This window comes from Emys orbicularis, chromosome 23, assembly GCF_028017835.1.
Source record: "Emys orbicularis isolate rEmyOrb1 chromosome 23, rEmyOrb1.hap1, whole genome shotgun sequence".
Lineage (NCBI taxonomy): Eukaryota > Metazoa > Chordata > Testudines > Emydidae > Emys > Emys orbicularis.
Genome location: NC_088705.1, coordinates 7870519 through 7893562, shown reverse-complemented (window position 1 = coordinate 7893562; position 23044 = coordinate 7870519). Strand labels below are relative to the sequence as shown.

General features: G+C 45.5%; 1 protein-coding gene across 2 annotated transcripts in view; it reads right to left on the bottom strand.

The window, feature by feature from the left end:
- MACF1 (microtubule actin crosslinking factor 1) overlaps window positions 1-23044 on the bottom strand; it is a 252726-nt gene that overhangs the window by 63688 nt on the left and 165994 nt on the right. For both annotated transcript variants that reach the window (XM_065421610.1, XM_065421609.1), the window contains 4 exons: window positions 21821-21950; window positions 20801-21000; window positions 19181-19676; window positions 17054-18525 (listed from right to left, as the gene is read on the bottom strand). In XM_065421610.1, the coding sequence (XP_065277682.1) occupies window positions 17054-18525; window positions 19181-19676; window positions 20801-21000; window positions 21821-21950 (2298 nt within the window). The remainder of the gene's footprint in view (window positions 1-17053; window positions 18526-19180; window positions 19677-20800; window positions 21001-21820; window positions 21951-23044) is intronic.

Genomic DNA, 23044 nt, shown 5'->3' with positions numbered 1-23044 from the left:
CCTACTATGGATGTAGTTGGCAATCTGAATTAATCACCCGAGAGCTCCTTTAAGTAGCAGAATCTATCCTGGGCTGCACCGTTCACTCAAAAATATCAACCCTCCAACATAGACCTCCAGAGGATTAATATGGTTGGCACACATCTTGTACCCAGCTTGGTCTGCCAGTATTTTCTCTCTCTCTCTCTCTCTCTCTCACACACACACACACACACACACTCTCTCTCTCTCTCTCTCTCTCTCTCTCTCTCTCCAAGACCGATCTAGCCCATCTCTGGCTCTGTGCGTAAGCACAGATTTTACAGTTAAGGGAGAGCAGGTCTTGGTTTACTTTAATAATTCAACCCAGCTGAAACAACACAAGAAAGGCCGGCCCCACCGTTTCACCAATAAACCCACTTTCCTGCCCCCCCACCTTCACTGTGCACACTCTCTCTGAGTGGGACTGTTAAATACTTTAGGGCCCCTTCTGCAGGAGGAATTCCAGGAATCCAGGCTGGGGGTGCTGAGGGTTTTTGTTCCATTATAAAGAATGATCTCGATGTGGAACTGCCAGCTTCAGAGCCAGAAATTCTTTTCCTATTTCCTCACCAAGTCACGTGCCCAGAGCAGGTCAGTTATCCTCCATCACATCCCCTATCTCTAAAACCAGTAGAAAATCAGATAGGTATTAAAGCAGATGCAGCCGACTACAAACCCATGGTACTGGGCTTTCAACGGAGGTTTGGGCTCAAATATTATCAGGTCCTCAAAAGTCATAATCAGACTGATCACGAAAAGACCCTAAAGCAAGGCTTGACAGGTTACTGAGTGTCATACAGTCGGGAGTAGTCCTGGAGTTGAAGAGTCCTAACTGAGAGAGACACAGCATTTCCTAACTCAAATGGCCCTCCTCCAATTTTATATTTGTTATGTGGTGTGTGAAGGGAGGGAGCCTATGGTCCTCTGAATTTTTGTCCTTTCAGATTTCTCCCAATGGTTTTGGTATGTGGAGACCTGCCAGCAGCAATCTCTGTTACTGAAATAAACATCTGATAGAGCTTCCAGACTCTACCCCAGAGCTCAAAAAAAAAAAGGGGGGGGGTGGTGTTCATTTCACAGCTAGCTGGGACCTACGGCCTGGTTTTTAAAGAAAATGTAGCAAGGACGCACTGGGAGGAACCTGAAATGTGATGTTGGTTTAATTAGCAAATCTGCTTTTACCTGCCCCATTAGGAACATACATCTTAGCCAATCACAAAATCAGTTTCCAGTCAGCAGGTGAACAAGGAGTATGTTCTTTGTGAATTCCGAGAGAGGAAGAGAGTGACCAGATGTCCCAATTTTATAGGGACAGTCCCGATTTTTGGGTCTTTTTCTTATATAGGTTCCTATTACCCCCCACCCCGTCCCGATTTTTCACATTTGCTGTCTGGTCACCCTAGAGAGGAATGAGATGCCAACTCTCCCTTCAGTAACCTGAAAAAAGAAGAGCCAGATGGGGTATATTAGCCCTCTTCTGCCCGCTCCCTGCAAAAAAGCCCAATAGGACATTACCCAACCCTACCCAAAGTCATGACAGCTCTTGATATGACTGTATGGGGCGCTGATATACAGAGCAATGCCAGTGCTCAGGCACTGATCAGTAGCTAAGAATTTACATTACAGGTTTGCTTTACTCTTAATTCTTCTCAAAATGTCTTGTCCTCCCCTTCAAGACCCTTTGCAACCAAGCTTCAGCTACATCTCTGCCCATTTTCTCCTCCTCTCCCCACCCCTTCACTCTGGATATTCCTCCCAATCTTCTCTTCATTGCTACTTTTCTCTCCTCCTCCTCCTCTCATTCAACCTGTCCCCTGGGTTTGGATCAGTCTCACACTTCCTTCCCACCACGTGTTCCCTTTTTCTTTCAAATCCCTCAAAGACCATTCTATATGGTAGATATCTGGGAGCACCCCAAGCTGAGCAAGGTGCTGTGAAGACATACAGGAAGATGGCCCCCGATCTGAATTACTGCTTTTTCCTTACTGCTGAGCCCTCTTGCCGATTTTCCTTACCCACGTTGCTCTGTGCTTTGTCTAGTCTATTAAATTGCAATGCACTCTCGATATTCTGTGAAGCATCATGCACGCTGGCAGGGCTGTATAATGATCATTTATTAGTAGAAAATTATCTCTGCTAAAATTCATTCTGAGGGTTGTTTCAGACTTACCGAGAAGCAGCTGTGTTTAAAAAAAAAAAAAAAAAAAGCCAAGAGCCTCGTCTGAAGTGGGAGCACCTGCTTTTGGGACTTTAGGTCTGTGGTTCTCCAACCTTTCTAACAGGACTGCGTTTTCAGACAGTGATTGTCTCATGGACCACCTATCTTCTCATTCACAATTGCATCGGTTCCGTCGCCCGATTTCACAATTGCATAACCTCCCTCTGGCAACTACAGAAATTGCTTATGGGAAAAAGTAACATTAGGAAGGCATTTAATATATTTTTAGCTGTCTTTTAATGTAATTTAGCAGCTGGAAATAAAGAGTGCATCATATGACCAGCTAGCTCGCTGTAGACCCCCCAAGTCGGCCACCTATCAGCTTGAGATTCTCTGATCCAATGAGCCCAGAGTGCAGTCAGAGATTTTCTCCTGCTCCTTTACCAGACTCCTTTCTTCTCCTCCACCTCAGCCTGCTAGTTCCCTCCTGCACCCACTATTCAAGCCCTTTTCTATGCTGGTTGGTTCCTTTCATTCACTCACTTCCTGGCCAAAGTGGGGGGCTGAGTGCAATCCAGGGAACGCTCCTTGCTCTAGTATGTGAGCACTCCTCTGAGATGTACTTGGCTCCCCATGCTGGCCACGTTTCGGGCAGAGCAGGGTGATGATTGGATTAACTGAGGGAGAGGAATGAGCCAATGGATAGAGGATGGTCCAGTAGTCAGGGAACTAGCTTGGTATTTGGGAAACTTGGATTACATCCCCTGCTGTGCCACAGACTTACCGTGTGACCTTGGGCAAGTTATCTAGCCTCTCTGTGCCTCAGTTCCCCATGTGTGCAATGGGGATAATAGCATTGCCCTACCTCAGGGGTCAGCAACCTTTCAGAAGTGCTGTGCCGAGTCTTCATTTATTCACTCTAATTTAAGGTTTCGCGTGCCGGTCATACATTTTAACGTTTTTAGAAGGTCTCTTTCTATAAGTCTATAATATAGAACTAAACTATTGCTGTATGTAAAGTAAATAAGGTTTTTAAAATGTTTAAGAAACTTCATTTAAAATTAAATTAAAACGCAGAGCCCCCCGGACCGGTGGGCAGGACCCAGGCAGTGTGAGTGCCACTGAAAATCAGCTCGCGGGCCGAAGGCCATAGGTTGCCTACCCCTGCCCTACCTCCTGGAGATGTGGTGAAGATACACACATTACAGATTGTGAAAGGCACTCAGATACTACAGTGATTGGGGGGAGGGGGAGGAGAGAGAGAGACAGCAAGCAGCATTCCTAGTAAAGCCACCAGGACTGGAAGGAGGGATACAGGTTCAGAGAGGGCAGGGGAGAAAGCAAAGTCGGGAGACCAAAATGCAAGCCTCCCTCCAGGATTGTGCAAACTTCCTATAACCTTCTTCCTGGAATTTGGCAGCTCTATCGTTTTGAAATTATTCATCTTTTTGTGGGTCTTATCCTGTCCCCTGATGGACAGACTTCATTCAGGAAATTTAGCAGCAAGAAATCTGGCCCCAAACCTGCAGTGGAGAAGGCAAGTTCAATTCCTCCTGCCGGTACTGGTAGCTGCACAACACTCGTGCGTGATGTTCGGGAAGAGCTGTGGTCTCAGGATAAAAGTGCTGTATAAATGAATTACACTATTTCCAACTTTACCCTACACTGCCGCGCTAGGTGTAGACAGGATTTTTATGGTGGGGTTTTTTTGGTTCTCACATCCCTTCCCCCCACCCCCGACCAAAATCCTAGGGGATTTAGTTATCTCTACTCCATTGCTGCCTCTTTCCTCCTAGATTCACTGGTTTCCCCAAATCTTGGAAATTGACATTTCTGTGTGTTACAAAGTTAGTAGCACTATGTGGTTAAACCCTACGCTTGGAGCACATTGTAGACAAAAGCTGTGGGGATAATCCGATCCAACTGTGCTGTGGTGGTTGTTCTTTTATCCACTTGGCTTACAGCTGACTTCAAACTGATTTCACGTCGGACCTCAGCCAGCATACAATCCCACTCTTCAAATCAGAAAAGCTGGTTCCATTTATAAAACAGGGAGATGGTCCCACCAAAGCACCTATGCTAGAACATACATCCCCCTGAGAATGCAGCCTCTAACAGCTCTACATTTCCTATAAAAGTTTGCAAGTTTCATTTTAACTATTTATTCGCATGGCAGCTAACAAGGATCTGGCTAAATTCTTCTTTAAAAAAATAAACTAAAGCCAATAGCCTACACAGTATAGCAGCGATTAACACAGCTTCACACAATCTAATGTGCCAAATACCATGGCACTTCTGTGCTTAATCATTGTGAGAACTGGCGCTCCCACAATGCACTATTAATCTTCCATCCACAGAAGGAGGTGGAAGACACACCCTGAAACAGGCATAAGAATAAACCTCCTATTTAAGATGGCAGGTTCAAGGTAAAAATCCACCTGCTGGAATGGTATGTCTTGATGGCTGGGAGGGCACTTATTTTTATAAAAACTTGCCAAATGCCATTTCTGTATATAACAACCGCCCAGTTCCCCACAAAACCTCCTGCTCTGTTCACAGGGAATCTCTTTGTTCCAAAGTGCATACGCTGCATACAGGACTGAACAGAGATTTTAGTCTGTCTGATAAAACAACACGGAGACCTCTTCACTATAAACAACTCCCTGCTCCCAGCTGGTGACAGGGCCCATGCCATTCTAGAACACGCCCTGCAGGAAGCCGCCCAAGCTAAACAGCTGATTGATTGTCACAGCAGGAGAGGCACAGCGGGGTGTGGTAGAAAACGGCCAGGCAGCAACCAAGTATCCCACTTACACAGACGAAGTTTAGGGCGATCTGAACAGTGTCCACTCTGGGTCCCAAATCTAGACACAACAAAGGTACTACCACTTTTCCCCTGGAGATCTCAACTCTCCTTAATAAATATGGAGACCTACAACCACCCTGGAAGGTCTATAGGTATTAACCCTATTTAACAAATGGAGAAACTAAATTACTTGCTCAGCCACATAGTGAGTCAGCAACTTAGCAGGAGCCCCAAAGAGATGGAGCACTATTAGCTGACAGCAACTTTCTGGAGACTCTAGGAAGTGAGGTAACGGTATTATGGGGATCCTTTGGATGGAAGAATTGGAAGGTCACTCGCTTCCTTTTAGTTAGGAGTGGTAGTTAGTGGTGGTCGTTCTTTAAGTGCCAGGGATAAATCAACTAAAATATCATCAGCTGCTCTACAATACTGAGTCTTCTACTGGCGACCGTCACTCGCACCTTTCCCTTGCAAATCAAATAGGTACTACTGTTTTTTAAACCATCAGATCACACAAAGTATTGTGGGAGAACGCAGTCAGAGATGGCATGATGTAACCACACATGCATGTAACTAAGTAAATGCTCAATCTCACACTTCTCCATGCATCTGCACAGTGCTGGCAAACGGAGAAGCAAATCTATCCTCCAGACCAGCAATGCCCAACACCTTCCTTTTCTACTCTGCCAGTTTTAGACAAACCTCATCCCCTCTCCCTCCCTTCTCAAAGAGCCCAAAATTCCTGGTATTAGAGGAAGCTGGTATTTTTAGCACCCCCTGGATCAGGGTTGGACCATGGATGCAGAGTATTTCATTTCAAGTATCAATACAACCAGGTTAGGAATACTCCTTTGAAAGGGAGACATCCCATGGCAATGCTTCCCAGAACAGGACAGCTGAGACCTGGCAAACTGATTAGTTTACCAGCATGTGTGAGTGGGAGGGTTTGGAACAGTGACCCAAGCTGACTCCAAGGGACTCACTTTATTATTGAACCAACAAGCCAATTACGACAAAACCACCTCAATATTACTCCATTGCATCTCTCAGCAGCTTTCAGTTCAATTACTCCACTCTCAGCTTTCACTTGCACACGATGTTCTGCTCAAGAGAGACCAAAATGCTTTCCTGACTTTCCACTGACCGGTCAAGGTCACCGCCATTCAGTTGTTTTTAGATGAACAATTGCAAGCCGGTTCTGCTCCAAGTATCTCTAGTGGTCTGAGTACTTATTTGCTCCTCCTCTGCTCATGAGGAATGGGAACACTGACCACCGCAAGGGCCCCTAAGACTCAAGTGTCTCTCTGAAAACAGATTTATTTACAATACTCTCAGATTACCAAATCAGAAGTACACAAGAGCTATGATACCAGTGATACTTCTCCGCTACCCTCCAGCACCTCAACCAAGGCTGGTCTTACTCCCCATAGTAAAGATTACCATAGATTTGTAACCATCAGCTCTTACCTTTCATGTTGAAGTCTACAACGTGCAATGCACGAAGCTTATCTGAGCTTTCTTCCTAGTTTTCTTGTTCCTCAATCTAATATCACTTCCCCTCAACAGGGACGTTGTGCCTTTAAGATGATTTAACAGCTGTGAAAGAGGAGGCATTTTTGCTTGTGTTGCTGGTGCTCAAAATACTAGCCAGCAATGCTTTAAGCAGGTCTGGAAAGTGTTCAACAAGGAGAAAGCATTGCCTCCCTCCCACCCCATCCCCACCCAGCTGCTCGGAGAAAGGAGCCACATGCATTCCTTTGGGGTCACATAAGGGTTAAAAATACCACCAGCTGGACTGTGAAATGAACCGAGGCAGGAGAACAAGAGACAGATTGTCCCCTCCCCGTTCCATTAAAGATACCGCATTCTGATGGGACATTCATACAGGAAGTTTACCTCCCCCTTCCACCCACATCCCAAAGCCACCGACCAGCTAGGCACGCTACAACTTGAGTCCAAAGTTATGTTGGGGCTCCAGCAAACGATCAGGTGCTGAACCACCATCAAAACAGCTCAGAGACTAGCACAGAAGGAGGCTCTGAGGTTGGGCTCTCGAGATGGTATCTTCAAGCACAGAAGCACGTTCATATAAGGAGGCGTTGCTGCTAACACGCTACCTCAAAATAATATTCACAGTACGTCGCATAAATATTTTGACTCATCATCTAACAAACTCATTTCTGTTCTCGGGTTCAGACCTGCAATCCTGAAAGGGGTGTTGATTTTCCTTTCCAGGGCACATGCGTAAACCATCCTGGAGATAGGGGCTAAAACCAGCTCATAAAGAACTAGAGAGCAAATCCTGCTGCTAATACTTAAGGGGTGAAGGAAGAGTGCAGATGTCATCCTTGTGAGTTGGGGAACCCTCTTCTGCATGCTACGATAGAGAGTTTATTCAATAAAGGTGATAATCAATAGCAGAATCGGCAATAGGTGTGAGGAAACACCAAGATTCAATCTTTCTGCAGATCATGTCACTGAAATGCTATTTTACACTGTTACTGAACGGTACTTACAATCAATCAACTCCACCCATCTAGTCCCTTTCACTCTGTTCACATAACAGCAACTTTACTGGGTGACAATGGTTTCCCCTCCCTCTCCCAAGCATGGCTTCCCTTTGCATTCGCATGCACCCGACGCAATGTTGGTGCAGTCAGGGATGCAACAGGACCTTTCTATTCAAAAAGTCACCCTTTCACACACTTCTATTTTGACAGTAGCACGCTTTCCGGCTACGGAGACATAGTGAGCTACCTTTTTGGAGACTGTCTTCTGTGTTGCACTTAATCTTCCAAGCCACATAGTGCAGTACTGGTGCTAAGACAGAAAGCATCATAGTGACTTTTACCTGCAGCTTTCAGACAGGTGTCTTGGGCATGGACTACACTATAAAGTTTTGTCAGCAAAGCTGTCGGGTAGGAGTGTGAAAAAAAATCACACCCACAGCTGACACAGCTATGCCGGCAACCCCCTCAGTGTAGGCACAACTATTACATCAGAAGAGTGCTTCTGCTGGCGTAGCTAATGTCATTTGGAGAGGTGATCATAGAATCATAGAGTACTAGGGTTGGAAGAGACCTCAGGAGGTCATCTAGTCCAATCCCCTGCTCAAAGCAGGACCAACACCAACTAAATCGTGATGTAGCTATGCCAGTGGAAGTCCGGCTTACGTCTAGGGAGCTAGACCAGCAAAGGCTCCGCAGTGTTGACATGGCCTTGATCTACAGTAAATGCTAACTCCTTTGGGTGCCAAAATCCAAATCCCTACGCTTGCACGAGTCTGCTCTCTCTATAAAACAGCATCGTCTTGGGCAGTGGTCCTCAAACTAAGACCTACCGTACCACATCTAAAACTCAGAAAATTCTAGGTATGCCACCTTGCGGATTCTAATCGGTGCAGTTATAATAGATTCTTCCTCGAATACTACACTTTAATCCAATCTACATACCGCTTGGTTGTGGCTCTCGTGCCACGGATTGAGAACCTCTGGTCTATGGCATCAAGCACAGGGCTAAAAACCAGACCCAGATTAGAATTCAGGCATGCTTGCTGGAGAATTCACTTAACCTCTACGTGGCTCTGCTTCCTGGTTTTTAAAATGAGGAGTAAGGGAGCTATTCCTACTTATTCACTCCTGGGGGTGTCACAAGGGCTAGTAAATGTGTGTATTGCACTTGGAAAATGGAAAGTGGTATAAAAGTGCAAAATATTCTTATAAACAGTGGTGCTGTTGACAGTGTCATGGAATCAGTCGCCTTCCCAAAAAGTTGAGAGAATAATATAAAGAAAACAACCACTCTTTTCACCAAAATAAGGTTTGTGGAGTATTTTGTGGGTGGTGGGTTTCCTTGATGTGTTACAATGACAGATTTGGCAAATATCTCCCTTTACACAGGGCAAGGGGGAGGTATTAGAAAGAGCAGCCTCTGAATGAAAAGGTGTCTAGAATGGTTTTATTCACTCCCTCTGAGTGCATCATGAATCCTTCTGGGGTTTTTACAGCCAGAGAGGGTGCCAGCAGCATGAAGGATCTGTGAGCCTCTGCTCTGTAAAATAAAATCAAGGTGTTGCTTAAGTTATTTCTGTCTAGGGATTTCTCTGTCTCTCACATGCTCAAGTTCAAAATCATTATTGGCCTGAAAAGTAAGTATTGCCTAAGTTAAAGAATACAGTACATTGGGAAACTCAGGTTTCAAATAACCCACCACAAGGATTTATTACATGAGGACAAAAGTTAGAGAACGTTTTTAGGGATTTGCACAACAGTGTTTAGATTTACCCTAAAATATGGTTTGATTATTATAATTTTATCTACAAAATTTGAAAATAGGTGGCAGAAGTCCCATCCCTAATGCTCCGCCAATTCAGAACTTAAGGGCTGTCCTCTAGCCATGTTTGACAAGTGGCAGGCACCAATGGCAGCATGTCATTTTTGGCTCTTTTTCCTTTGCTTTTCCCACCCAGAGCTTAATTCCTCTAGTGCTCACTATGCCTTTACAGGAACTGTTCATGGCAGGCTGGCGATTCCTCCTTCTCTGCAGTAATTTCTCAATAAACGAAGAAAGGGGAGGAATGAAGAGGTGGAAAGTCCTTTGCTGCAGCTGGCCATTGCGGGTTTGAAGTCACTGATTCAGTCAATACGTTTAAACCATCATGTAGCAGAGATTTTTCAGCCCCTTTCCTCCCCAAACATATTTCTCTGGCAGAAGGATAGATGTCAACTCCTTGGAAGAAGTGATGACCATCTTTAACAGGTCTTCTTGGAGGCCAGGGTCCAGTCAGTTTGGCCTTGGAGGACATGGTTTGCCAACATGGGATTCTCTGTAACTAATCCTTTGTCTCAGTCACCTGACCCACTGCCCAATCTCATTCAAACGACTGTGGATCGATCTAGAGACCTTCGTCCTCATGGGTGAGACAGGAAAATTAGCAGCAACTAGTACGGAGCTTTTCCCACCATGTTAGATTCCCATCAGGAATTTCAATTCTTGGGCACATGAAAGAGCATGGAAAAGTCTTCGGTGTTGTAACAATCAAAACAGAGCCTGGCTTGTAAGCATTCCTTTATCATTATTCTGGAACTCTGCAAGAAGATGTTGGACAAAATAAGGTCTTCAGCCATACTGGGGATAGGGGGTTCTAACATTCACTGCACTTGGAGTGTAGAATGGGAAGGTGTTTCAGCTGTAACACATCTCTTAGCTGTGTTTCTTTAGGTGGTTCCCTTGTTTAAGTCCATTGTATTAGCCTGGTATCGGGCTCGGCATCCATATACAGTATTTATAGACAGTATTTGGTCCTGCCATGCGGGCAGGGGACTGGACTCGATGACCTCTCGAGGTCCCTTCCAGTCCTAGAATCTATGAATCTATGAATACAGCTCTCTTTAAGCCATCTGAATAAGCACCCATTTTACTTGAATACTAAGGCAATCAGTTTAGTTTCTATTATAGCACCAGCAATTTAGATGCTTTTTCTCAGTTTTCCATTAGAATGATACAGATCTTCAGACTCTCCCAGACTTCATTTTTAAGGCTGCTCCTCGGTACAACTTTGAAAAAGACGGTAGCTGCCTAATTTTTGATCTAATCTTTCCATGAGCAGGAAATGCGATTCTCTCAATATGCAAAAACTCTGAAATGTTATTTAGGAAAGGCCAAAGGAAAGGTGACTGGGGCTCTCAGGTGTTAGGATAATACAGATGTGACGAACTGGGACTGTTCTTACTGTGGTCTGTGAGTGCTGACAGGGGAGTGTGGCTGGGATAGTCTGCATTGGGGGATGAGAGACTGACTGAAAATACCTGAGCCTGTAACATGAGAACCCAGGAGGGGGCTGGGGTGAGATGACACCTTTGCCCGGGAAACTGAACAAAGGCTGTGGGAGGGGTCGCTGAAGGCAGAGTCGGGGAAGCTGGCTGGTGAGGTGGCTGGCAGGCAGGGAGGGCTCTGACCTCTGGAGGGGGGCTGGGGTGCCCGAGGACCCCAAGATGGACCTAACTGAGGGGTATCCTGTTGTCTGTGCCTGCAAGACCTGTCTCGGACTGTATTCCCGTCGTCTAAATAAACCTTCTGCTTTACTGGCTGGCTGAGAGTCATGGTGAATCGCAGGAAGCCGGGGGTGCAGGGCCCTGAGTTCCCCCATACTCCGTGACAACAGATAAATAGCAACAACAACAACATTATTTTGTAGAAAGGAGAAAAGACCTTTAATTTATGTAACAACTTTTGTGTAAAGACCTCAACGTACTTTACAAAAGGTTGTCAAGTACTTTTCTCTGCTTTGCAGATGAGGAAACTAGGGAGCAGAGAGATTACATGACTTGCCCAAGGTCACACAATGAGTCAAATGGCAAAACCAAAACCAGGACCCAGGTCTCCCAACTCTCAGTTGGGAAGCGTGTAAATCCACTTAGGCAAGGTGCATTATGTGATGTATTTTGGAGTTCTACAGAGCAGACGGAACTGCTGGCTTTGATCGAACTGGGGGCTTATCCATCTTCTTCGGAAAATATTTTAAAGAGGGATTCGAGATTGCAAGCTCTTTGAGGCAGGGAACAGCTTTTTGTTCTCTGTTTGTACAGCCCCTAGCTAGCGCAATGGAGTCCTGGCTCACTACTGGGGCTCTCAGACACCACCACAATACTACAAAATAACAATCGGTCTACGTACCCTTCATTTGCAGTCTTACACTAAAGATTAGGGTTTTTTGCATCAAATAAAGTAGCTTTCAGCTTCTTTAATCTACGCACATTGGTCTCTTGCCTAGTTTTTGGGTGGAGAGTTTGCAATTCAGGATCCTCTCCGTTTTGGACTGCTGGTGCCTGAGGGTGCACAAAGAAAAAACCATTACCTCTTCAGTATATTTCCTGCATCTCCAGTGTGCATGTCTGGAATGTTTCGCCCCGAAGAGTCGTCTGCTTGTTAAAGCTTAGCTGGATCAGCTGTTCTGTTTATCGATGTTTTAACTAGAGCTTGTTTGAGTTCAATCGTTAGCATTAATACTATGGAAAGTTTCGTCTGAGAAAACCGAGCTGACAGCAGAAAGAGCCGAGGAAAAATGCCAATAACTGAAAGCTCATATGAGCAGCTGCCATTGGTGGATGTTTCCTGTCAATCTTCCTGTCGAAAGAGTGCAACCCATCAGTTTCACACTGGTAAAACTGGAATGCAGAAAAGATACGAACAGGTTGCAAAGTCTCTTCGGAATGAAGAAAATGGACTCCACAGAGAGGCCAAGCGGGTCTGCCTTTCTCTAAAGTAGAATCATCCACTGTGTGTTCCTAATGCTGTGCTCAAACCTTTTAGACAGGGCTGATGTTTGCCCTTTACAAGAAGGCCACAAACTTCCATCACGCTCATGTGCTAGACGCGATATAGTTATAATGATATTCCAGATGAATCAGCTGTGTCCATATGTTCACAGACTCGTTACACGATAGACCTGAAGACACCCTAGGCACACGCACCGGCAGCTAGCCCGTTCTGCCACCATGGCTACACTTCTAACTTTAGCGTGCTGACTTGATCAGAGCAACCGTTCCTTCAAGCTGGAAATTACATCTCTGGCCGCAGAGCGGACATACCCTGAGTCTCCACTTTTTTCTTTAAAAGAAAGAAAGCCTGTTTGTATTTACCATCAAAGGATGCTAGTGACACAAATAATTCAGAAAGTTGGGATATACTCACAAAGATGACCTTTGGTGCCTTCAGTCCTCTATTCCAATCTCCCTCCCTCACCCCACCAAAAATACTTCTGTGGTAAACAGCAATTCCTTCGGTCAAGATCTGGCAGGCGCTTTTCAGCTTCTTTACTGGATTTAAAATAATCTGGAAATGTTGCATTCAGATTCATCTCTCCTAACTCCTGTGTTTGTTGTGGTGTGAAACTGGCAAGGGATAAAACAAAATGGACAAGGCACATGGGGACTGGGAAGCAGCAGCATTACAAGTTTTTTTGCAGCCAGTTCTCTTTTTGAACAGATTTGGTGGGTGTTTGTTGGGAAAAAAACCTTGGGAAGCCTCAGGTGTAAACCTTCGTTTGAATCACCTGTACGCAGTCCCTGAAAGTGAGATTTCAATATCTCTTGTTCCTTATTGGAACCACTCTAGCCCTGGCCGCATTGGGGTCTGCAGTGCCTGCCTTTGAAACAACACGGGCTGCACTGGCAATCTGCCTGGAGACCACAGGCAGATCATTTACATAGATGTTCATAAAATTAGTGCATTAAGACATCATATCTGCTTGTACTTGTGTCTTCTGGACAGATAAATAAAAAGTGCTTCTTGGTGCCCCAGCAATCAAACCCTATAAGCGATCAGCTTTGTTCTCTACATACAGTTCCAAGGAGGAGCCATCTGGAGGCATTATTTCATGATGCTAAAGGCTGTCTCTGGCCCCCAGGCCACACACTGTGCACTCTCTAATCTCCAATCCAGAGGTGAGACACTGTTTTGATATTGTGCATTGAAAGACTGCAGCCTGTTTAAGCACCAAAAAAATATATATATCCCCTCCCCCCCACCCCAAAATTGCACACACTCTTTTCTGGCTTCCACCTGAGCACCGCTAAGAGAGCATTTTCAACAGACCCTCCTGCAGTCAGACCAAACCTCACTGCTTTCCGTTTGTTAGAAGCTAAGGCACCATTATGATGCGTGACCCCACCACGAAGCTCTGGGTGTGAGTGCAGATAAATCTGCCATGCACTTCACGTTGCATTTCAGCTCAGGAACTAAACTCTTGACCCATGGAAATGAACCAAAATATTGTTACTCGGTCTTGAGAACAGGGCCCGAAGAGATTTCCCTTCCCTGACCCTCTAGGGTGTAAATGTGGCTGACACACTCAGATTCTTTCCTTCCATTGTTTTAGCTTCCCATGAGCTCAGCAAAAGCTGGACCTGTAGATCACCCTTCCCCCCACTGCAAAGTCTGGCTCCAAATCACAACAACATCAGCAAACTATGAACTTTCAAAAGGTTTGCTAGTGCTGTAGAAGTTTCTAGCTTGGCTACACCACTCGCTCTCTAAAAGGGAACATTCACGACTTCAGCTCGATTGTCTGTGCTGTGGGGCAGGCTTCCAGGTTCATTTCTTTCTGCTCAGTTCACATGGATTGGCTCACAGGGCAGGGTGTGCACTCTCTCAACTCCCCTGCCAAGGTTTGTAACGCCTTGAGGGAGGAAGGACACTCAACGCTGCAATGTGAACGGACAATTTATGACACATTTTCCTAAAAGCTTGCTCTGGACAACCTGATCCTCTCTTCCCAATTCCCACTAAGGATGCACAAGCCAGGAGGTGTTATTACTCACGCCGGTCGGTGCACGTTTAATGACCTAGAACAAGATGGTCACTGTTTATGCCTGTGATATCATTCAGTGTCCAGGCTGACACGTGGGACATCTCTTTTTCCTTAGAGGCAAACCATAAAATTGGGCTTGAAAATGTTTGCCATGCAGTAGTCACCATCGATGCCAATAACATTGGTTCTTTAGATTGGGGTTCTCAATCTTTTTCTTTCTGAGGCCCCTCCCCCAAACATGCTATAAAAACTCCATGCCCCACCTGTGCCACAACAACTGGTTTTCTGCATATAAAAGCCAGGGCCGGTGTTAGGGGGTAGCAAGCAGGGCAATAGCCCAGGGCCCCACGCCACAGGGTCCCTTGCGAAGCTACATTACTCAGGCTTTAGCTGCAGTCCGGGGATTTTAGCCCCATCAGGTGGGGCTTCAGCTTTCTGCCCTGTGCCCCAGTGAGTTTCATGCTGGCCATGTTTGGCGGCCCCCTGAAACCTGCTCGTGGCCCCCAACTCCTGATTGAGAACCACTGCTTTAGATGAACGGTTTATAGGAAAAAGCAACAGAGGGTCCTGTGGCACCTTTAAGACTAACAGAAGTATTGGGAGCATAAGCTTTCGTGGGTAAGAACCTCACTTCTTCAGATGCAAGTAATGGAAATTTCCAGAGGCAGGTATAAATCAGTATGGAGATAACAAGGTTAGTTCAATCAGGGAGGGTGAGGTGCTCTGCTAGCAGTTGAGGTGTGAACACCAAGGGAGGAGAAACTGCTTCTGTAGTTGGCTAGCCATTCACAGTCTTTGTTTAATCCTGATCTGATGGTGTCAAATTTGCAAATGAACTGGAGCTCAGCAGTTTCTCTTTGGAGTCTGGTCCTGAAGTTTTTTTGCTGTAAGATGGCTACCTTTACATCTGCTATTGTGTGGCCAGGGAGGTTGAAGTGTCCTCCTACAGGTTTTTGTATATTGTATATTGTTTATAGGAAGAGTTTCCTCTATGTAACTATCGTTTCTCCACCAGCCTTCATTCCCCCCACCCCCCAGCTTTCGTCTCTTTTAATTTTGACATAGAAGAAAGCTAAAATAATTCCTGCAACTTTCATTTTTAAAGAAAGTTTCTGCAAGCAGATATTCCAGCCCAACAGAGAGTCCCAGGGGCTCTGAGAATAATCAAGGACTCCTGATAAGGATGCCTATCTATTTCCTTCTGTTGCAGTACCTTTGGCTTTGATCTGTAGCAGCCACAGATGTCTTGGAGGGCTATCTTCAAAGTCATTGAGATGTGGACCATTGATAACTAAATATCCTCTTACCACTACCGTTCCAGGCTATCCATGCCAGTCAGGACATTCCATTTGAGCTCAGTTTCACTCCATGCAGCTGATGAAGTGTGTTATAGCCCATGAAAGCTTATGCCCAAATAAATTTGTTAGTCTCTGTGGTGCCACAAGGACTCCTTGTTGTTTTTGCTGATACAGACTAACACGGCTACCCCTCTGAAACCTTTCTAATCAAAGTGATTCAGCCAGAAGTAATGTCTTCGCTATAGGAAAGTTTTACCAGTTATACAGGTAGTTTTACCGGGTCTAACCTTCCTTATGGACATTCTCATTCCAGGATACAAGTGGCTTTTTTAGGATTAGCTTAAACCTTTGCCCAAGTGACATAAACTAAACCAAAAAGCCACTCTTACCCTGGAATAAAAGTGTCCACACAAGGGATATACCAGCATAACTAGACTGGTTTAAGTTTACACCTCAGGTTATACTGAAAAACATTCTCATGTAGCCAAGGCTTAGGGGGTTGAGAGGACCATGATACTGCGATGGTGTAACAGAGGCATTAACTGTCTGAATGGGATCAATTAGCTATGTGATGAAAAGTAAATGGTTCACCCTCTTCTTGCTAGTCACCGAGCAGCAAGATGTAAATCAGACCAATCACTAGCAGTGAAGCGCATCAGTAATGGAGGTTTCACAGCATCATAATCTCTAGGCAGTACTAATGTAATTAACGCAGTGTAACAGCATGGCCTGACACCATAACACTACATACAATTTAAACACCTTGAAAACCTTCTCTCTTTGGGTTCAGTTAAAAGTTTTGCGCACATACCTTGATGGTCTCCAGCGTTTCTCCACTGGCAATGTGAAAATCCTGTAGCAAAAAACTGATAAGACAAAGGGAATGACATGCCCTCCCCCCCCCCCCCCAGCTGTAACAGTTTAATACTATCTATAATTTTATCCAAGACCCAAAAACTGGAATGATGCATCAGAGTGCAAGGTTCCTGAAAGACAGCTGGGATTCTGGGGTTGGGCAGACAGGCCCACTTAGCAGATACACTGATGGATTTGCACTGGACATCTCAGGAGATACTGAAAATCATGATTCAAATAAAGTCAAGGAGCCAAAACACCCCTCTTCCCTGAAAAGTACTGTACCGAAAAAGCCAAGAGAAGTTCTGATAGTCTAATATTGTGTGCAGTATGGAGAGTCAGGGGTGGGGCAGATGAGGAACAAGCTTTTCAAACCTGACCATGAGAGTTATCAACTCTTCCTTCCAGGTACTCAACTCTTAAATGGCAGAGACCACCTCTGTCTCAAACAGCACCAAGCACCCTGGCGGCATTTCAGCGATAAAGTTATATGAATTCTGCAAGGAACGCACTGCTTCAGAATAGCACAAGAGATCAGGTCAAACTGCAGATGAACCTTTAACCAGCAAATGCCACTTAAACCACCCCACATCAGGAGCGCTCACCTTGAAAGCTGCCAACTGCTGGTTGATGGTTTCCACCTCTGTCCCTACAATCCACTGCAATGCCTCATTCTCCTCCGCCGCACTGGCCATGTGATTCAGCTCCTTCAGTTTGCTGTAAAAGTCCTCGACTCGAGAGAGTGTCGTTTCTACTTGCTCTTGGCGATTTTTGCCCCTTTCCGTCAGCTTGCTGCACTGTTTATTTAGAGTCTCCAGTTCACGTTTCAGCCCTAACAAGTCAGGGCTTCCTTCATCTTCCAGCATGTGCCTACATTCCTCTTCAGAGGCTTCAATGTCTGACTTCAGCCCCTGAAGTCTGCCCAGGAATGTACGAACATCTTCGGCTTGAGACTGGAGGCTGTCAATGTCTCTCCCGATGGCACCCATGCTATCAAGTTCATCGTCTAGATCTGCCAGTTGAGAGAACATCTCCCGGACGTGGTTATTAAACTGGCCGATTCCTTCAAGCTTGGTCTCCATCAGCGTACTGCATTCGTTTACTTTTTGCTTCACTATTTTAAAGTCCTGCTGGGAATCCTCAGCTTGCCGTAAGAGCTGGGAGCAGTCAGACCCATCTGGAGCATCTTCCACCAGACCTTGTGTGAAGTTCTTCAGATAATCCACCTGCGGCTCCAGGGCCTGGAGCACTTCCTGCTGAGCCTTCAACTTCTCCAAGTTCTTATTGCTGCAGGCTTGAGGTCCTAGGGCATCATAGATTTCTAGCTGATGCTTTGCCCCTTCCAGCTTCTTCTCAATGTTCTTAAAGTTTTCTTGGAACTCCTTTAGCCTTTGTGACATTTCTTCAATGCACCCAGTCTTGGCTTGCAGCTCTTCTGTAATGGCATCCATCTTCTGATTGATCCCAGCTTTCTCATCCCGAACCTCATCCTCGTCAGTTTGACAAGCCTCTATCAAGATGTCAGCAGCACTGTTCAGCATCTCCAGAAGGGAGCGGCGCTTCTCCACATCACTGAGCATAGCCTTTGACCTCAGAAGGGCTGCCTCCAACTGCACGGGGTCCAGAGTTACTTCCAACTCTGACATCTTCGCCCTGCAGTCCTCTACCCAAGGAAGGAGGTCTTCCATGTGCCGTTGGTATTTCTGGGCCTTCTGCAAACAGTCCTTGAGTCTTGAGTTTCTATCTGTGACCTGCTTGCTGAGCTCATCCCAATGTGTTTTGAGGCCGACCAGCTGGCTTTGCAGGGCAGTCTTCTCCTCCCCAGGCTGAACCGAAAGAAGCAGAGACTCTCCCTCAGCCACAATCATCTCATAGGAGCCACTATGCTGGTTGAGATTCTTCTGGAACTCTTCTTGCTCCTGGATTTGACACTGCAGCCTCTCCAGTTTAGCAGAAATAGGCCGGCTCTGGGCTTGCTGGCACAGTTTGTCATCTAGCCACGTCCTAAGCTCGTCAAACATGTGCTGGAACTGCTGGGAGCTTGCGAGCGCAGTCTGCAGTCGATTCATCCGGTCGGCTGAAATGGAAATAAGATTAGAATGTAACAATTAAGCTGGAATCTAATAAACTAGGTGAAATTGTTTTTAAAAAAAAAATCTCGAATGCGCAAGATGCATTCTGATTAACAGGAACGAACTCCTCCCCTGGCACATCAGCAGCCTTTCGCTTTCAGGTCATGAACAACTTCAGAACGGAGTTAGGAGACAGTAACACAATGGAGAGGTTTTTTTGGCTACGAGGCCTCTATATGCAACCCACTTGGGGAGCGAAGATGCCACTCAGATGCCCACTCTCCTCTTCCCTCTTCTCAGATTGGGGCCAGATTCTTTTCAGTCCCCGTCAACACCACTCTTAAAATCAGAGTGCATAGGGTGAAGTTGAGCCCTACCCTTTGCTGAAGGGCAAAATGAGCCCTACCCTTGTAATGAACAGGTCACCCCTCTGCTCAACCTCCAGCCTTGGTGGCATCGTGTGGGAGTCAAAACCTTACCACATGCTTGGCACTGCTCAAAGCACTTCTAACTAGGCCCTTTCCGGAACGGTTTTCAAATTTAGAAATCATGGAAGATCCCTTCCTCGCTAGTCTTAAAAACACAGTGACCGCATAACCCTTTGTTAAACAGGAGGCAGAGAAGCTGAACTCCACAACCAGGCGCTTCATGGCATCTCACCTGCGAGGTCTTCCAAGCCTTTGAGTGGGAGAGCCACCGTCTCCAGGCGCTTTCTCAGCTCATCCTTGAGGTACTGCTCCCCAATCAGAACAGACAGCTCATCACACAGCGTCTGAGCCTCCATGATCTCCTCTTCCAACTGCCCCAGGTCAGACCGGATCTCACTCGTTTCCTCCAGCTGCTGCTTCACGGCATCTGGCTGGGTGCTGACAGCAGACTGGTTGCTGAGTCTCTGCCCAACTGCCTTTACCTTCTCAGACAAGTCCTGCAGCAGCTCTTGGTATTGGGTGCTCTTGACAATGGCTTGGTCGATCTGACTGGAACGGGAGTTGAGTCTTTCCGTTAACTCGGTCCATTTCTGATTCACGCCTTGGAGCTCCTCCCGCACCTGGTTTGATGATGGAGAACCATCTCCAGGGCTGCTTAGTATCCCCTGAGCTGCCTGGTTCAGCTGTTCGTGCTGCTGCCTGCGAGCTTCAAATTCTTTCAGCATAAACTGGAACAGAAATAACACAGAAGTGTTTGTATAAGTGTGACAGCACCGAATACACATCGTCCAAACAAAACCGAGCTCCAGTAGCTTTAAACTATCCACAGAATCACTGGAAACAAACCAGGAAATCCCTGGGACAGGACTACAAGTAGACTGCAAAGATCTGTTTATAACAACATTTCAGCTTAACAAAATTTGGAAGCCTCTGTGATTACATCCATAAAGTATTTCGCTTCTCTCCCTTATTTGTCCTATTGGTGTTCAACACAATGTAAACCAGTGACACAAAGAGAGATAATTATATTAACCGGGATATTTTATTTTGTGGTTTTGCTGGCTACAGACATATCAGCAATCTGATTTGTAACTAGAGGTCGACACACAGGGAGGAGGTAGATAGGAAGGCTCTCATGCAGCATTAACAGGCCCTGGATAGTATTAACCTAGGTCTTTGTAGAGAGTGGAATTGATTTTTTTTTATTTTTTTTAAACAAAGGAGTCAATACTGGAACCCTGTGCACAGAAGAGAGATCAAAAATTACACCCGTTTCACTTAGGTGGAGTACTAGCCACAGCCAACATGTTCTGACATCTCTGTGAGAAGAGGGGTTAGACCAACGCTGGTGTACAATGTGGTGTGTGCAGGGCATTTCTGCTACAAACAAAATGAGTTTCAGACAAGGGCTTGTCTACATGAATATTTAGACTGCAGCAAGCTGGGGTGTAAATCTACCCCAAACTCGCCTGCCTTGCACTAAGTATCTGTGTGGACTCCACTGATGTGGACTAGCAGCTCCTTAGCGCGCTTTGATCTCCCCAGCTTTGAAACAGGACTAGATCAAAGCACACTAAGGAATCATTAGTGCCTGTCAGCAAGGTCCACACGGACACTTAGTGCATGGCACGCTAGCGCAGGGTAGGTTTACAACCCAGCTTGTTTGCACAGACAAGCTCTAAGGGAGCACGTTCGGTAGCAGGAGAGTGTACACACAGACACACACACGCTCACTGCACAAACTATACACAAGAATTTATCCATCACAACAGGAGTTTTGCGCAAACTGGAACTGCCCAGCCTCCTCATTGTTTAACCTACAGAGGAAGCACAGATGCAGCCCCTTTCTCACCTGGACCTGCTGCTTTTGCGCATTCAGCATGTTGGGGTCAATGGAAAGGGGTCCCAGCACGCTCATCATTAGCTCCTTCTCCATCAGCCATGGGCGCAGCTGGGCTTCCGCTGCCTGGAAGCTTGCCAGTTGGTTCGCTGATTTCTCCAGCTTCTGCTGGCGCTCTGCTGTCACCTGATTGGCTCTTGCCCACCTGGAGTCTGAAGAAAGGAAATGACATAGCCGGTAATTTTACTGTTATTAGGAAACCTGCCACGTGATTTAGCCGTTGTTTTTTCGTTTCCTTATTACTAATTTATCAATGGAAATCTCCCCAGCTTTAAATGAGGACTCTAATGTGATAGACCAGTGTAATGTTTGATACACAATCAGTCTAGTAATATATTTTCCATTTTTAATTACTATGGTACTGTTGTTAGGACAGGAAATGTGGAATCAAGCGATCTACATCTAGTTGCAATTGTCTCGGACTTGTCTGACCCTTGGGCAAGTCATTTAACTTCTCTCTGCTTCAGATTCCATCTTTCAAAGAAAAATAATATAACGTGCATCAATTTTTGTCAAGTACTTTGAGAGCTTTGGATGGAGAAACCCTGTACAAACACTTCATTTCTAGCAAGTTTTGAAATTTTCTTTTTTAAATACACAGGCTTGTTCAATCATTTAAGTGACTAAAGTATTCTAAGTAATCATTAGAATTTTACTTTGACCAACGAAGCTTTTACTAAAAAAAAAAAGCAATCAACTGATTTTATTGCCGGGTATTTTTTTAAGGTAACTTAAGAAAGAAAAGTCTCTGAAACGTAGAGCCATCATGCAGACTTCATTAACTGAAACAATGCTCATCCTGAAAACATCCTAGCAGGCCAGGCAGCTTGAAGGTATGTTCTCTATTTCCTGAATTCAATTACACGTAACTCTGCTTCACTCTGACTTTTGGAATTGTCCTGGAAACTGGAATCATCCTTAAGGGATGTTTAGAGACATCTAAAAATCACGCTAAGTCTCTAGGGAACTTACTGAGATCATCCAGCATCTTCTTCCAGTTTGCTGCTTCGGGAGAGTCAGGACACTTCTCCAGCAAGCCGGAAAGCGCTTCCTTTACTTTCTGGATCTTCCCTGAATTCTGCTCCAACTCAGCCAGGAATGCCTAGGCAGAGGAAAATGTTGGACATGCTGAGACATTCAACAGAAGATGTAATTCAAGCACAAAAGCTATACTGAGATATGCTACAGTTTGAAGGAAGAAAGTAGCTACACTTGGAGTTGAGTAAGGCTTTGGCTTTGGCCTTTTATGGAATCATTTCATCTAGTTACTAATACTTAGAGCTCCCTTGGGCCTTAAGAATAGAAGAAATGAAAAGTTCATCTTTCTCAGTGTAACATTAAACTGTGTGTTGCTTTCCCAATGAATTGGTGCTAAACATTATCAGCTTTTTTCTCAGAGACTACTGCCTATACAGGATAGGTCTAAAATATCTAAAAGGGTGAAGCTCACCACAGATTCATAGAATCACAGAAAGTAGGACTGGAAGCGACCTCAAGAGGTCATCTAGTCCATTCCCCCCACGCTGAGGCGGGATTAAGAATACTAGACCACCCCTGACAGGCGTTTATCTCACCTGTTCTTCAAAACCTCCAATGCCTGGGATTCAAGAATATCCCCAGGTCACCTGTCCCAGGGCTTAGCTATCCTTATAGTTACAATGTTCTTCCTAATATCCAACCTAAATCTTCCTTGCTGCAAACTAACGGTATGTCTACACTTAAAATGTTACAGTGGCACAGCTGCGCCATGGTAGCACTTCAGTGTGGACACTACCCACACCGATAGAATGGATTCTCCCATCAGCATAGGTAATCCACCTCCCTGAGAGGCAGTAGATTGATGGAAGAATTCTTCCCTTGGCCTACTGCTGCCTATATGGGGACGTAGGTCGGTTTTATGCCACTCAGGGGTGTGGATTTTTCACAGCCCTGAGTGACTTAGTGATGCTGTCCTAATTTTCTAGCGCGGACCAGGCCTTGGTCGCTTCCTTCTTGTCCTACCCTCGGTGGACATGGAGAACAACTGAGCACCGTTCTCTTCATAACAAATTTTGACATATCTGAAGATGTATGTCCCCCCTCAGTCTTCCCTACACCATGCTTCTTCATGCTACATTTAACCACTTGCACTCCCAAGATGAAATACTCCCTTTAGAAACAGGCTATTGTTGGTTCCTCCCAATCTACTGCAGTAAG